General features: G+C 38.1%; 4 protein-coding genes across 4 annotated transcripts; all 4 read right to left on the bottom strand.

Annotated features, from left to right (window-relative positions):
* Window positions 1–1160: 1160 nt before the first annotated feature.
* On the bottom strand, window positions 1161–2088 carry LOC119500410 (olfactory receptor 13C2-like). Its single transcript, XM_037790116.1, is given in 2 exon segments — window positions 1161–1829; window positions 1831–2088. Coding segments are annotated over 2 exon segments (927 nt in total).
* Window positions 2089–6941: 4853 nt separating this feature from the next.
* On the bottom strand, window positions 6942–7868 carry LOC119499706 (olfactory receptor 13C2-like). Its single transcript, XM_037788860.1, has one exon. It carries the CDS (start codon window positions 7866–7868, stop codon window positions 6942–6944), a length of 927 nt encoding a protein of 308 aa, XP_037644788.1.
* A 2782-nt stretch (window positions 7869–10650) lies between these two features.
* LOC119499699 (olfactory receptor 11H2-like) lies at window positions 10651–11577 on the bottom strand. Its single transcript, XM_037788854.1, has one exon. It carries the CDS (start codon window positions 11575–11577, stop codon window positions 10651–10653), a length of 927 nt encoding a protein of 308 aa, XP_037644782.1.
* A 2695-nt stretch (window positions 11578–14272) lies between these two features.
* LOC119499705 (olfactory receptor 6K3-like) lies at window positions 14273–15199 on the bottom strand. Its single transcript, XM_037788859.1, has one exon. It carries the CDS (start codon window positions 15197–15199, stop codon window positions 14273–14275), a length of 927 nt encoding a protein of 308 aa, XP_037644787.1.
* Window positions 15200–15324: the final 125 nt, after the last annotated feature.

The raw sequence follows: 15324 nt of genomic DNA, 5'->3' as shown, positions 1-15324 counted from the left end.
TCAACACAGGCCATTTCGGTAGAGACATTCAAATGATGACAATAGAATAGAAATAATTTTGTTTCAATTTTGTACGGCACTTTTAAGGCGGACGTTTTACTGGACGATTGATTTTCACTTCTTATCAATATATGTACTTTGCTAAGTCAACGTAGATGTAACAGATGTAAACAGCAATTATCATTGTTAATAAAAATAACTTAGTTTGAAGTGTTGGCAATTTACGATCTGTGAAGTGCAATAAAATGAGAGAAACATACAATTTGTATTGCTGAATTTCAATATTTAACTTGAAATAAAAAAAATGTACCTTAAAGGGAGATTTGTCAAGTATTTAATACTCATATCCACATAGGAGTGGGCAAATATGCTTGCTTTATATACATTCATGTATATATTTAGTATTGGAAATCAATTAACACAAAACAATGACAATATTGTCCAGAAACCCTCACAGGTACTGCAATTAGCATAACAAATATGCTCAAATCATAACATGGCAAACTCCAGCCCAACAGACAACAACAGCTGTCAGTGTGTCAGTGTGCTGACTTGACTATGACTTGCCCCAAATTGCATGTGATTATCATAAAATGGGCATGTCTGTAAAGGGGAGAATTTCTGAATTTAAAGACAACCAGGCTTACGTAGGAAATGTAGAGCTAATATGCACACTTCAATATTTGTTAAGTCATATCGTCATCGCAATATTGAACAATGTTATCACAGATTTTCCTCATAACGTGCAGGCCTAGTGTACAAATCGATTCAGATCCCGTAAAGGTTTGTTGCATGTCAACCGACCCACCCATGTTGCTGAAACACGTGGACACTATAGCCCAATGTCACATTTATATTATGGGAGAAACCTTAGGAGAGGCCATTCAAAGTGACATGCTCCCTCTTAAGACAGTCAATTAACAACAATTAACAAAAATGTATTTATTTAATAACTGCAGCATATAAATGAATCATTACATTGTTCAAACTGAAGATACTCTTTGCTGTTTCCGTAAAAAGGATCTTTACAATGTGGAAACAAATCCTTACATACCTTCCAAAGATCATAACATTCACATCTCTGCATTATTATCACAGAAGAAATGACTGCACATTAGCATCACTAACATCATTATTACTGTAAGATCACTTTTAATACATTAGACCAGTTTGGCTTGACAGAACAACCTCTTCAGGTGTTTAGAGATTTCTTTCATTTTTAGTCCGTATATAATTGGATTAAAGAGAGGATTATACAAAACGATTTGTAAAGTCATTATGGAATTCACAATTTTTGGAAAATTAGATCCCAGTCGAACTATCGCGATATCATATGCACACAAACAGGAAAAGCTGATTAAAACCAACAGGTGAGGTAAACAGGTCTCTGCTGCTTTTTTCCTGACTTCTCTGCAACTTCGATGGGTTATTATAAGTATTTTTGTGTATGTAAAAATAATGAAGAGCATAGGCAGAATTGCAAGATCTAATAAAGCAACAACACCATATATAGTAATTACTCTTGAACTTACACATTGAAGTTTATAAATTGCATTATTACAAAATATTCCTTGTAAAGTTAAGTTACACAGTTTAGTTTCAGCACTCAGTATTGTTGGGAGTACAGTATGACAAGCAGGCAGAAGCCAAGCAAAAAACAGGAAAATACTCACCGTGTTTTTTGTCATGATAGTTGGATATTGCAGAGGTTTACATATAGACACATACCTGTCATAGGCCATGGCTGACAACAGTAAGAATTCTGAAGTGTTTACAGCATAAGCTATATAAAATTGAAAGAGACAGGCAGAATAAGATGTGATCTGTTTTTTCAGATAAAATGTCAACCAAAAGCTTTGGGTAAATAGCAGTGCTTACAACAACCGAGTTCAGTAATAAAGCTGCAATGAAAATGTACATAGGCTCATGGAGATTCTTGTGTATAAAGATAAGGTACAGAATAGTAGAATTACTGCATATTATTAGAATATATACTGTGAATATAACCAAAAAATAAACATATCTGTATTTCTTAACTTCCACATGCCCACCAAGAGTTATATATGTTGCATTTAACTTATCATCCATTATGGTTGTCTAAAATATATGTTCAGTAATAAAACAGGAAGATTTTATATCCAGCATACATGAATTAAACTATGAAAAGAAGTCTCACTTTGATGATAATACATAACATCCAACCTGTACTGAAGCATCTTATTCATTCACAGAAAGGCACTTGGTGTTTGTCCATCTCCAGAATTCAGAAAGTGAACTGTTTCAGTCTGTGGAAAGTTTTTATTAAATTGCTTCACCCTCCAAGGATCTCATTAAATTGTTTTACCTCTTTTGAGCATTACGCAATCTTTCCAACTCAAAATATTGGCCGTAGTAGTCCACAACAACTTAACAGCCCTCTTTGTTTCACGCGAATGGTCGCAATGGTCTGCCATGTCCTGTTTGGTATCTGTTGAGAGGTGAGATTTGAGCCATGTTGTTCCTGGCATAGGGAAAATCTTTTCCCATGCGAGTCGTCACAGTCAGGCAGGTGCTTTTTGGGTAGTGTGTCTGCTTGTGGTAGGGGCAATTCTACGCAACCTCTTTCTCATTAGGAGCTGCTTAGATGACTTAAACCAGTTGACTGATAAGTTGCAGTGTACCAAGAGAGGACAAGTATGGACCAGCTCCTGGGCATCTTCCTTTGTCCAGTATGAAGTTGGCAGAGCTTACCACTCTTTCAGCCGTCCCTGCACAGCACATGCTCAGTGTCCCATGAAGCTGTCGGAGATGACTAACTCCAGCACTCCATGTCTGGCGAACATGGCCATCAGCTTTCTCGTGACAGTTACTGTGGTAGTAAACAACAAAACAACTCTGTCGGAACAACATTACCCACACAGAATGTGATGTACCATGTAGTACAATCCTTGAGTTCATCAATGTCCTCTCCATGTTCATTAAAGATCACTTCCCTGCCTCTTTGAACTGTTGCTGTCAGGGAAGCGCTGTGTCAGGGGTCTCAGCCGACTTCAAGCCAGGTCCTGAGACGGGAGTCTGAGCTGACTTCAAGCCATGTCCTGAGTCAGGAGTCTGAGCTGACTTCAAGACAGTTTGCGTGTCGGGTGTACCAGCCCTCTTGTCCTTGATTTTGGTTTCTAGGCTTTGGGGTTTTCTGTTATATTCCTGGTGTCTTTCATTCTAGTGTCTCCTGTTTTATTTTGTTCACTCCTCTTGTGTCTTGTCTGGTTTTACTTCCTGCCTTTGTTTTTTTCCCGCCTTTGTGATTGTCTGGCTCACCCTGATTTGTTCCACCTGTGTTTAATCATCCTGCTCTCCATATGCATTTAGTTTGTGTGTTTCCCCTGTTTCACTGTCAGTTCATTGTCATATTGAGTTCATATTGAGTTTTTATTCCAGTGTTTTGTAGTTCAAGTTTATTCCTTTTGACCATACTTTGTGGATTGTCTTTTCTGTAACCTGCCTGCCGGACCTGCCGCATTTTGTGTTCTACGTACGTTTTTTTCATTTGAAATCATTGTACTCTGACTGTTGCCTCCTCATCCTTACTTGCGTTGGGGTCCAAGCCTGTTATCCTGAAAACCTGACAGTTTCATTTCCCTCTACAAACATAGTAGTTTTAAGCCCAACCATGTTGTTTTTTCCTAAACCTAACTAAGTGGTTTTGTTGCCTAAACCTAAAGTGACGCCAAGGGGCGTGACAAAGCGTCAGTATGTGACGAGTTGGGGTGAAAATATGTTTAATTTAGGGATGGTTACCGAAACCTGGTATTAAGGGGCTAAAGACCGTAGTATTTATTATCACGCTAACGCCTCTCACCTTCTCCATGTCAGGGCTGTGGAGGAGCTCTCCACATACACACAGCAAAGCCAGCTAACAGCAGATCGGAGAGGCCGCGGTGGAGACGTGAAGTGACGATTTGATACTACACTTGTTATTATAAGTAAGTCAAATAAAACCTTTGCAAGTATAAAGCCAATCATTTATTAATGCACCTGTTCAACAAGCTCATGACCATAGGTGAGGGTTGGAGCGTAGATGGAGTGGTAAACCAAGAGCTTTGCCTTCCGGCTCAGCTCCCTCTTCACCACAATGGTCCGGTACAGGGGCCCGTATAACTGCAGACGTCACACCGAACAGCCTGTTCATCTCCCGCTCCATTTTTTGGCTAATAGTGAATTGTTACAAACGTGTAAGCTATTTTATTAAGTATTAGTGAAGGCTCTTTCATTGAATAACTTTAGTTCCCTCTAGTAAGCAGTGTTCCAGTGTATATGTCCGGGGATTTTATTGTGAAGGGTGGAACGAAAGGAGTGAAGCGTTGATGCGCTGTTGTTGACAAAGTTGGAGTAATAAAGTTGTTGCCTTCTTGGTGCAGACTAGGGAGCCTCCGTGTTATACAAGCTAAAACAAATGCTGTCTGTGTGTAGTCTAACTGTGTAGCTAAGTTTGCCACGTATCTTAAAATTTGGCAAATTCTTGTACCTCTACAAACAAACTTACAAACAAAGGCAACCCACATTCTAAAAAAGACAAAAGGCCAGACTGGACACAGATAAATACAATTCAGTCAGGAACACTTTAGTCAAAGAAAACTTTATTTCCATTTGCAGTAATATATACAGTATATAGGCGGTATGGCTCTACTCTGGGACCTCCCTGCCCAACCACGCGCATGTGTGGATCCACGTACCTACGTGGTAGCATAAGGCAAGGAGAGCACACCTCCTCGCCCTTTCATGTGCATACATGGAAAGCCAAAGGCAGGGAGAGCAGCAACAAAGACCCCCCCGGATGCAGAACAGAGCCGGCATCAATGACAACAGAAATTACATTGATTAAGTCACACACAGTATTAAAAGGAGGTGGTGGGGTGGAGGTGGGTTGCCAGCGGCTTGTAGAGGAAGCAGCAAAGGTATGGCAGGCTGAAGCAGCTTAAATAAGACGCCCTGTATGAAATTTGCCAATGAATGCATAGAGGGGAAACAGCTGATTGGGCTGGCTTAAGATCAACTGCTATCAGCTGATAGCTGTCATATGAGCAGAGTTTGACTTCATGGCCTGCCTGAACTAACGCTACACTCAATTGATGTTTTAGCCTATATCATTTTTTTTCAGCATATGGCAAGAATAGCAAAACTGTGTATCATGCAGTAGGGACCTAAACTAATCCATAGGAGAATTAAGATGTCTAATAATTGGGCCCCAGGTACTCCCAATTTTTCTTTTTTTGAAAACCATGTGTGTTGCTTCGAAGCCTCTCGAGCTGTATCTGAGACCTATTTTTTCTAAACCATCTGGAGAAACAAGGAGCGCGAGGAAAAACTGTCATGGCCATTTTCAAAGGGGTCCCTTGACCTCTGACCTCCAGATATGTGAATGAAAACGGGTTCTATGGGTACCCACGAGTCTCCCCTTTACAGACATGCCCACTTTATGATAATCACATGCAGTTTGGGGCAAGTCATAGTCAAGTCAGCACACTGACACAATGACAGCTGTTGTTGCCTGTTGTTAATTGATTTCCAATAATAAATATATACATATATTTGCATAAAGCAACATATTTGTCCACTCCCATGTTGATAAGAGTATTAAATATTTGACAAATCTCCCTTTAAGGTACATTTTGAACAGATAAAAAATGTGTCATTAATTTGCAATTAATCACGATTAACTATGGACAATCATGCGATTAAATATTTTAATCGATTGACAGCTCTATTTAGGATACATCTTGTTAATCTTTTTTTTTTAATAATGTAATCTGTGTATGACCTTGAACTGAATCAGCTGTTACCTGGCATTAATTGAATTTAAGTGAATCCTCTCCATCCCCTCCTTCCACACCTGCTCTGTCAACTCAACACCAAGATCTGCCTCCCAGGCAGATTTGATATGGTTTGATGATGCAGCAGTAATATCAGAAAACAACAACACAAATTTTGATACAAGCTGTTGAGAATGAGGATGTTATTTCATTAAAGCATTAAAAGGGTGTTCCTTGGGTTGGTTATCAAAATGTAAGAAAGAGAGATTTGTCAAGTATTTAATACTCTTATCAACATGGGAGTTGGCAAATATGCTTGCTTTATATAAATGTATGTATATATTTATTATTGGAAATCAATTAACAACACAAAACAATGACAAATATTGTCCGGAAACCCTCACAGGTACTGCATTTAGCATAAAAAAATATGCTCAAATCATAACATGGCAAACTTTTTATTTATTTGACCTTTATTTAACCAGGTAAAATCAAACTGCAGCCCAACAGGCAACAACAGCTGTCAGTGTGTCAGTGTGCTGACTTGACTATGACTTGCCCCAAACTGCATGTGATTATCATAAAGTGGGAATGTCTGTAAAGGGGAGAAATTCTGAATTTAAAGACAACCAGGCTTACGTAGGAAATGTAGAGCTAATATGCACATTTCAATATTTGTTAAGTCATATCATCATCGCAATATTGAACCATGTTATTACAGATTTTCCTCATAACGTGCAGGCCTAGTGTACAAATCGATTCAGATCCCGTAAAGGTGTGTTGCATGTCAACCGACCCACCCATGTTGCTGAAACATGTGGACACTATAGCCCAAAGTCACATTTATATTATGGGAGAAACCATAGGAGAGGCCATTCAAAGTGACATGCTCCCTCTTAAGACAGTCAATTAACCACAATTAAAAAAAATGTATTTATTTAATAACTGCATCATATAAATGAATCATTACATTGTTCAAACTGAATATACTCTTTGCTCTTACCGTAAAAAGGATCTTTACAATGTGGAAACAAATCCTTACATATTTTCCAAAGATCATAACATTCACATCTCTGCATTATTATCACAGAAGAAATGACTGCACATTAGCATCACTAACATCATTATTACTGTAAGATCACTTTTAATACATTAGACCAGTTTGGCTTGACAGAACAACCTCTTCAGGTGTTTAGAGATTTCTTTCATTTTTAGTCCGTATATAATTGGATTAAAGAGAGGATGATACAAAACGGTTTGTAAAGTCATTATGAAATTCACAATTTTTGGAAAATTAGATCCCAGTCGAACTATCGCGACATCATATGCACACAAACAGGAAAAGCTGATTAAAACCAACAGGTGAGGTAAACAGGTCTCTGCTGCCTTTTTCCTGACTTCTCTGCAACTTCGATGGGTTATTATAAGTATTTTTGTGTATGTAAAAATAATGAAGAGCATAGGCAGAATTGCAAGATCTAATAAAGCAACAACACCATTTATAGTAATTACTCTTGAACTTACACATTGAAGTTTATAAATTGCATTGCTACAAAATATTCCTTTTAAAGTTAAGCTACACAGTTTCGTTTCAGCACTCAGTATTGTTGGGAGTGCAATATGACAAGCAGGCAGAAGCCAAGCAAAAAACAGGAAAATACTCACCGTGTTTTTTGTCATGATAGTTGGATATTGCAGAGGTTTACATATAGACACATACCTGTCATAGGCCATGGCTGACAACAGTAAGAATTCTGAACTGCTTACAGCATAAGCTATATAAAATTGAAAGAGACAGGCTGAATATGATATGATCTGTTTTTCAGATAAAATGTCAACCAAAAGCTTTGGGTAAATAGCAGTGCTTAAAACAACCGAGTTCAGTAATAAAGCTGCAATGAAAATGTACATAGGCTCATGGAGATTCTTGTGTATAAAGATAAGGTACAGAATAGTAGAATTACTGCATATTATTAGAATATATACTGTGAATATAACCAAAAAATAAACATATCTGTATTTGTTAACTTCCACATGCCCACCAAGAGTTATATATGTTGCATTTAACTTATCATCCATTATGGTTGTCTAAAATATATGTTCAGTAATAAAACCGGAAGATTTTATATCCGACATACATGAATTAAACTATGAAAAGAAGTCTCACTTTGATGATAATACATAACATCCAACCTGTACTGAAGCATCTTATTCATTCACAGAAAGGCACTTGGTGTTTGTCCATCTCCAGAATTCAGAAAGTGAACTGTTTCAGTCTGTGGAAAGTTTTTATTAAATTGCTTCACCCTCCAAGGATCTCATTAAATTGTTTTACCTCTTTTGAGCATTACGCAATCTTTCCAACTCAAAATATCGGCCGTAGTATTCCACAACAACTTAACAGCCCTCTTTGTTTCACGCGAATGGTCGCAATGGTCTGCCATGGCCTGTTTGGTATCTGATGAGAGGAGAGATTTGAGGCATGTTGTTCCTGGCATAGGGGAAATCTTTTCCCATGCAAGTCGTCACAGTCAGGCAGGTGCTTTTTGGGTAGTGTGGGAGACAGGGGAGACACCGGAGTTTTGGTCGGAGACGATAACGTTACTCGCTGCAGAGGCCCGTCACTTCACAAGACACGGGACACCTCTGTTGGTCTGGAGGAGCTGCAGCATTTATTTCTGCACAAACGTCCACTGTACACTCACTAGATATTCTCAGTTATAAACTAACTCTTCTGCAGTGTGTAGTGTGTGCACATGCACGTGAGAGTGGAGTGAAAGAGCGAGAACGAGCGCGGTGTGTGAGTGAAGGCAAGCAGGCAGGCAGAGGAGCAGAGGAGCAGAGTACAGCAGAGACTCCGGCCCTGTAGACCAAAGCTACTTTGCAGTTTTGGTGCTTCCGTGTAGTTTGCGTTGGAGTCTTGTCTGAACAGCGTAGCCACACGCGAGCGCGCATGGGACACCGACGCGGATTGATTTATACGTGAAGGAAGTTACAAACAGTCCCTTTAAGTCCTGCACCTTTTCTCATGGCAAAGGCAAAGAAGAAGACCACAAGTTCCAACTCATCAGCATCATGTTAATACTCTTTGCTGACATCATCTACTATACTGTACATCTGCCTGTTTTACACTCTTTGGCCAATAGGTGCAAATGGAGTCTCGTGAAATGAACCCTTTTGCTAACCAATGTGCTTGAGAGCTTCAATGCTTCATGAAGCATACTCCTTCCAACTAGAGAGCCAGTGTGCTTTTCCCTCACTAATACATCAGACACACATTTTTACGTAATATCAACATTAGCTTGTGTGACAAAATACATGATATTTGATTGTCTCTAAGTTTACGTTTTAACCAAAAATACCCTAGTATATGAACATTTTGTGTAAATACATGATATAGTTATCTTAGATTATACTTTTATAAAAACACCATGAAAATATACCACAACACTAGTAGTGCTATAGCATGACATAAACAGAATTTAATGTAGTTGAAGGTTATTTACTAACACACAGGTCAAAAGCACAGGACACAACCTCTTATATATCCATGGTGTGGGGTCTATTGTACATCTATTTTGGAGGTCTTTGACAGGAAAAAGTTTGAGATTGCTCTAAAATCTGTGTGCTGCAAAAATGTTTAATAAATAAATAAGTAAATAGTTATAACAAATATGCATATTTATGATATTTGTATTGTTCAACACAGGCCATTTCGTTAGAGACATTCAAATGATGACAATAGAATAGAAATAATTTTGTTTCAACTTTGTACGGCACTTTTAAGGCGGACGTTTTACTGGACGATTGACTTTCACTTCTTATCAATATATGTACTTTGCTAAGTCAACGTAGATGTAACAGATGTAAACAGCAATTATCATTGTTAATAAAAAATAACTTAGTTTGAAGTGTTGGCAATTTACGATCTGTGAAGTGCAATAAAATGAGAGAAACATACAATTTGTATTGCTGAATTTCAATATTTAACTTGAAATAAAAAAAATGTACCTTAAAGGGAGATTTGTCAAGTATTTAATACTCATATCCACATAGGAGTGGGCAAATATGCTTGCTTTATATACATTCATGTATATATTTAGTATTGGAAATCAATTAACACAAAACAATGACAAAATTGTCCAGAAACCCTCACAGGTACTGCAATTAGCATAACAAATATGCTCAAATCATAACATGGCAAACTGCAGCCCAACAGGCAACAACAGCTGTTAGTGTGTCAGTGTGCTGACTTGACTCTGACTTGCCCCAAACTGCATGTGATTATCATAAAGTGGACATGTCTGTAAAGGGGAGACATTCTGAATTTAAAGACAACCAGGCTGACGTAGGAAATGTGTAGCTAATATGCACACTTCAATATTTGTAAAGTCATATCGTCATCACAATATTGAACAATGTTATCACAGATTTTCCTCATAACGTGCAGGCCTAGTGTACAAATCGATTCAGATCCCGTAAAGGTTTGTTGCATGTCAACCGACCCACCCATGTTGCTGAAACACGTGGACACTATAGCCCAATGTCACATTTATATTATGGGAGAAACCTTAGAAGAGGCCATTTAAAGTGACATGCTCCCTCTTAAGACAGTCAATTAACAACAATTAACAAAAATGTATTTATTTAATAACTGCAGCATATAAATGAATCATTATATTGTTCAAACTGAATATACTCTTTGCTGTTTCCGTAAAAAGGATCTTTACAATGTGGAAACAAATCCTTACATACTTTCCAAAGATCATAACATTCACATCTCTGCATTATTATCACAGAAGAAATGACTGCACATTAGCATCACTAACATCATTATTACTGTAAGATCACTTTTAATACATTAGACCAGTTTGGCTTGACAGAACAACCTCTTCAGGTGTTTAGAGATTTCTTTCATTTTTAGTCCGTATATAATTGGATTAAAGAGAGGATGATACAAAGCCATTTGTAAAGTCATTATGGAATTCACAATTTTTGGAAAATTAGATCCCAGTCGAACTATCGCGCTATCATATGCACACAAACAGGATAAGCTGATTAAAACCAACAGGTGAGGTAAACAGGTCTCTGCTGCTTTTTTCCTGACTTCTCTGCAACTTCGATGGGTTATTATAAGTATTTTTGTGTATGTAAAAATAATGAAGAGCATAGGCAGAATTGCAAGATCTAATAAAGCAACAACACCATATATAGTAATTACTCTTGAACTTACACATTGAAGTTTATAAATTGTATTGCTACAAAATATTCCTTTTAAAGTTAAGCTACACAGTTTAGTTTCAGCACTCAGTATTGTTGGGAGTACAGTATGACAAGCAGGCAGAAGCCAAGCAAAAAACAGGAAAATACTCACCGTGTTTTTTGTCATGATAGTTGGATATTGCAGAGGTTTACATATAGACACATACCTGTCATAGGCCATGGCTGACAACAGTAAGAATTCTGAACTGCCTACAGCATAAACTATATAAAATTGAAAGAGACAGGCAGAATAAGATGTGATCTGTTTTTCAGATAAAATGTCAACCAAAAGCTTTGGGTAAATAGCAGTGCTTAAAACAACCGAGTTCAGTAATAAAGCTGCAATGAAAATGTACATAGGCTCATGGAGATTCTTGTGTATAAAGATAAGGTACAGAATAGTAGAATTACTGCATATTATTAGAATATATACTGTGAATATAACAAAAAAATAAACATATCTGTATTTGTTAACTTCCACATGCCCACCAAGAGTTATATAAGTTGCATTTAACTTATCGTCCATTATGGTTGTCTAAAATATATGTTCAGTAATAAAACCGGAAGATTTTATATCCGGCATACATGAATTAAACTATGAAAAGAAGTCTCACTTTGATGATAATACATAACATCCAACCTGTACTGAAGCATCTTATTCATTCACAGAAAGGCACTTGGTGTTTGTCCATCTCCAGAATTCAGAAAGTGAACTGTTTCAGTCTGTGGAAAGTTTTTATTAAATTGCTTCACCCTCCAAGGATCTCATTAAATTGTTTTACCTCTTTTGAGCATTACGCAATCTTTCCAACTCAAAATATCGGCCGTAGTATTCCACAACAACTTAACAGCCCTCTTTGTTTCACGCGAATGGTCACAATGGTCTGCCATGGCCTGTTTGGTATCTGATGAGAGGAGAGATTTGAGGCATGTTGTTCCTGGCATAGGGGAAATCTTTTCCCATGCGAGTCGTCACAGTCAGGCAGGTGCTTTTTGGGTAGTGTGTCTGCTTGTGGTAGGGGCAATTCTACGCAACCTCTTTCTCATTAGGAGCTGCTTAGATGACTTAAACCAGTTGACTGATAAGTTGCAGTGTACCAAAAGAGGACAAGTATGGACCAGCTCCTGGGCCTCTTCCTTTGTCCAGTATGAAGTTGGCAGAGCTTACCACTCTTTCAGCCGTCCCTGCACAGCACATGCTCAGTGTCCCATGAAGCTGTCGGAGATGACTAACTCCAGCACTCCATGTCTGGCGAACATGGCCATCAGCTTTCTCGTGACAGTTACTGTGGTAGTAAACAACAAAACAAGTCTCTGTCGGAACTACAGAGACTTGTTTGTTGCAGGATTTGATGTACCATGTAGTACAATCCTTGAGTTCATCAATGTCCTCTACATGTTCATTAAAGATCACTTCACTGCCTCTTTGAACTGTTGCTGTCAGGGAAACGCTGTGTCAGGGGTCTCAGCCGACTTCAAGCCAGGTACTGAGTTGGGAGTCTGAGCTGACTTCAAGACAGGTCCTGAGTCGGGAGTCTGAGCTGACTCCAAGCCAGGTCCTGAGTCAGGAGTCTGAGCTGACTCCAAGACAGTTTGCGTGTCGGTGGGTACCAGCCCTCTTGTCCCTGATTTTGGTTTCTATGCTTTGGGATTTTCTGTTATATTCCTGGTCTCTTTCATTCTAGTGTTTCCTGTTTTATTTTGATAAGTTCACTCCTCTTGTATCTTGTCTGGTTTTACTTCCTGCCTTTGTTTTTTTCCTGCCTTTGTGATTGTCTGGCTCACCCTGATTTGTTCCACCTGTGTTTAATCATCCTGCTCTCCATATGCATTTAGTTTGTGTGTTTCCTCTGTTTCACTGTCAGTTCATTGTCATATTGAGTTCATATTGAGTTTTTATTCCAGTGTTTTGTAGTTCAAGTTTATTCCTTTTGACCATACTTTGTGGATTGTCTTTTCTGTAACCTGCCTGCTGGACCTGCCGCATTTTGTGTTCTACGTACGTTTTTTTCATTTGAAATCATTGTACTCTGACTGTTGCCTCCTCATCCTTACCTACGTTGGGGTCCAAGCCTGTTATCCTGAATACCGGACAGTTTCATTTCCCTCTACAAACATAGTAGTTTTAAGCCCAACCATGTTGTTTTTTCCTAAACCTAACTAAGTGGTTTTGTTGCCTAAACCTAAAGTCACGCCAAGAGGCGTGACAAAAAGCGTCAGTATGTGACGAGTTGGGATGAAAATGTGTTTAATTTAGGGATGGTTACCGAAACCTGGTATTAAGGGGCTAAAGACCGTAGTATTTATTATCACGCTAACGCCTCTCCCCTTCTCCATGTCAGGGCTGTGGAGGAGCTCTCCACATACACACAGCAAAGCCAGCTAACAGCAGATCGGAGAGGCCGCGGTGGAGACGGTGAAGTGAAGATTTGATACTACACTTGTTATTATAAGTAAGTCAAAAAAAAACCTTTGCAAGTATAAAGCCAATAATTTATTAATGCACCTGTTCAACAAGCTCATGACCTATAGGTGAGGGTTGGAGCGTAGATGGAGTGGTAAATCAAGAGCTTTGCTTTCCGGCTCAGCTCCCTCTTCACCACAATGGTCGTACAGGGCCCGTATAACTGCAGACGGCCAAACTGTCATGGCCATTTTCAATGCGGTTCCTTGACCTCTGACCTCAAGTTATGTGAATGAAAACGGGTTCTATGGGTACCCACGAGTCTCCCCTTTACAGACATGCCCACTTTATGATAATCACATGCAGTTTAGGGCAAGTCATAGTCAAGTCAGCACATAACGTGCTGGCCTAGTGTACAAATCGTTTCAGATCCCGTAAAGGTTTGTTGCATGTCAACCGACCCACCCATGTTGCTGAAACACGTGGACACTATAGCCCAATGTCACATTTATATTATGGGAGAAAACTTAGGAGAGGCCATTCAAAGTGACATGCTCCCTCTTAAGACAGTCAATCAACAACAATTAACAAAAAGGTATTTCTTTAATAACTGCAGCATATAAATGAATCATTACATTGTTCAAACTGAAGATAGTCTTTGCTGTTTCCGTAAAAAGGATCTTTACAATGTGGAAACAAATCCTTACATACCTTCCAAAGATCATAACATTCACATCTCTGCATTATTATCACAGAAGAAATGACTGCACATTAGCATCACTAACATCATTATTACTGTAAGATCACTTTTAATACATTAGACCAGTTTGGCTTGACAGAACAACCTCTTCAGGTGTTTAGAGATTTCTTTCATTTTTAGTCCGTATATAATTGGATTAAAGAGAGGATGATACAAAACGATTTGTAAAGTCATTATGGAATTCACAATTTTTGGAAAATTAGATCCCACTCGAACTATCGCGATATCATATGCACTCAAACAGGAAAAGCTGATTAAAACCAACAGGTGAGGTAAACAGGTCTCTGCTGCTTTTTTCCTGACTTCTCTGCAACTTCGATGGGTTATTATAAGTATTTTTGTGTATGTAAAAATAATGAAGAGCATAGGCAGAATTGCAAGATTTAATAAAGCAACAACACCATTTATAGTAATTAATCTTGAACTTACACATTGAAGTTTATAAATTGCATTGTTACAAAATATTCCTTGTAAAGTTAAGTTACACAGTTTTGTTTCAGCACTCAGTATTGTTGGGAGTGCAATATGACAAGCAGGTAGAAGCCAAGCAAAAAACAGGAAAATACTCACCGTGTTTTTTGTCATGATAGTTGGATATTGCAGAGGTTTACATATAGACACATACCTGTCATAGGCCATGGCTGACAACAGTAAGAATTCTGAACTGCCTACAGCATAAAATATATAAAATTGAAAGAGACAGGCAGAATAAGATGTAATCTGTTTTTCAGATAAAATGTCAACCAAAAGCTTTGGGTAAATAGCAGTGCTATAAACAACCGAGTTCAGTAATAAAGCTGCAATGAAAATGTACATAGGCTCATGGAGATTCTTGTGTATAAAGATAAGGTACAGAATAGTAGAATTACTGCATATTATTAGAATATATACTGTGAATATAACCAAAAAATAAACATATCTGTATTTCTTAACTTCCACATGCCCACCAAGAGTTATATATGTTGCATTTAACTTATCATCCATTATGGTTGTCTAAAATATATGTTCAGTAATAAAACCGGAAGATTTTATATCCGGCATACATGAATTAAACTATGAAATGAAGTCTCACTTTGATGATAATACATAACATCCAACCTGTACTGAAG

Source organism: Sebastes umbrosus, chromosome 13 (assembly GCF_015220745.1).
Source record: "Sebastes umbrosus isolate fSebUmb1 chromosome 13, fSebUmb1.pri, whole genome shotgun sequence".
In the NCBI taxonomy this organism is placed as follows: Eukaryota; Metazoa; Chordata; class Actinopteri; order Perciformes; family Sebastidae; genus Sebastes; species Sebastes umbrosus.
Note: the sequence above shows the minus strand (reverse complement) of the source record. Positions and strands in the feature narration are given on the sequence as shown.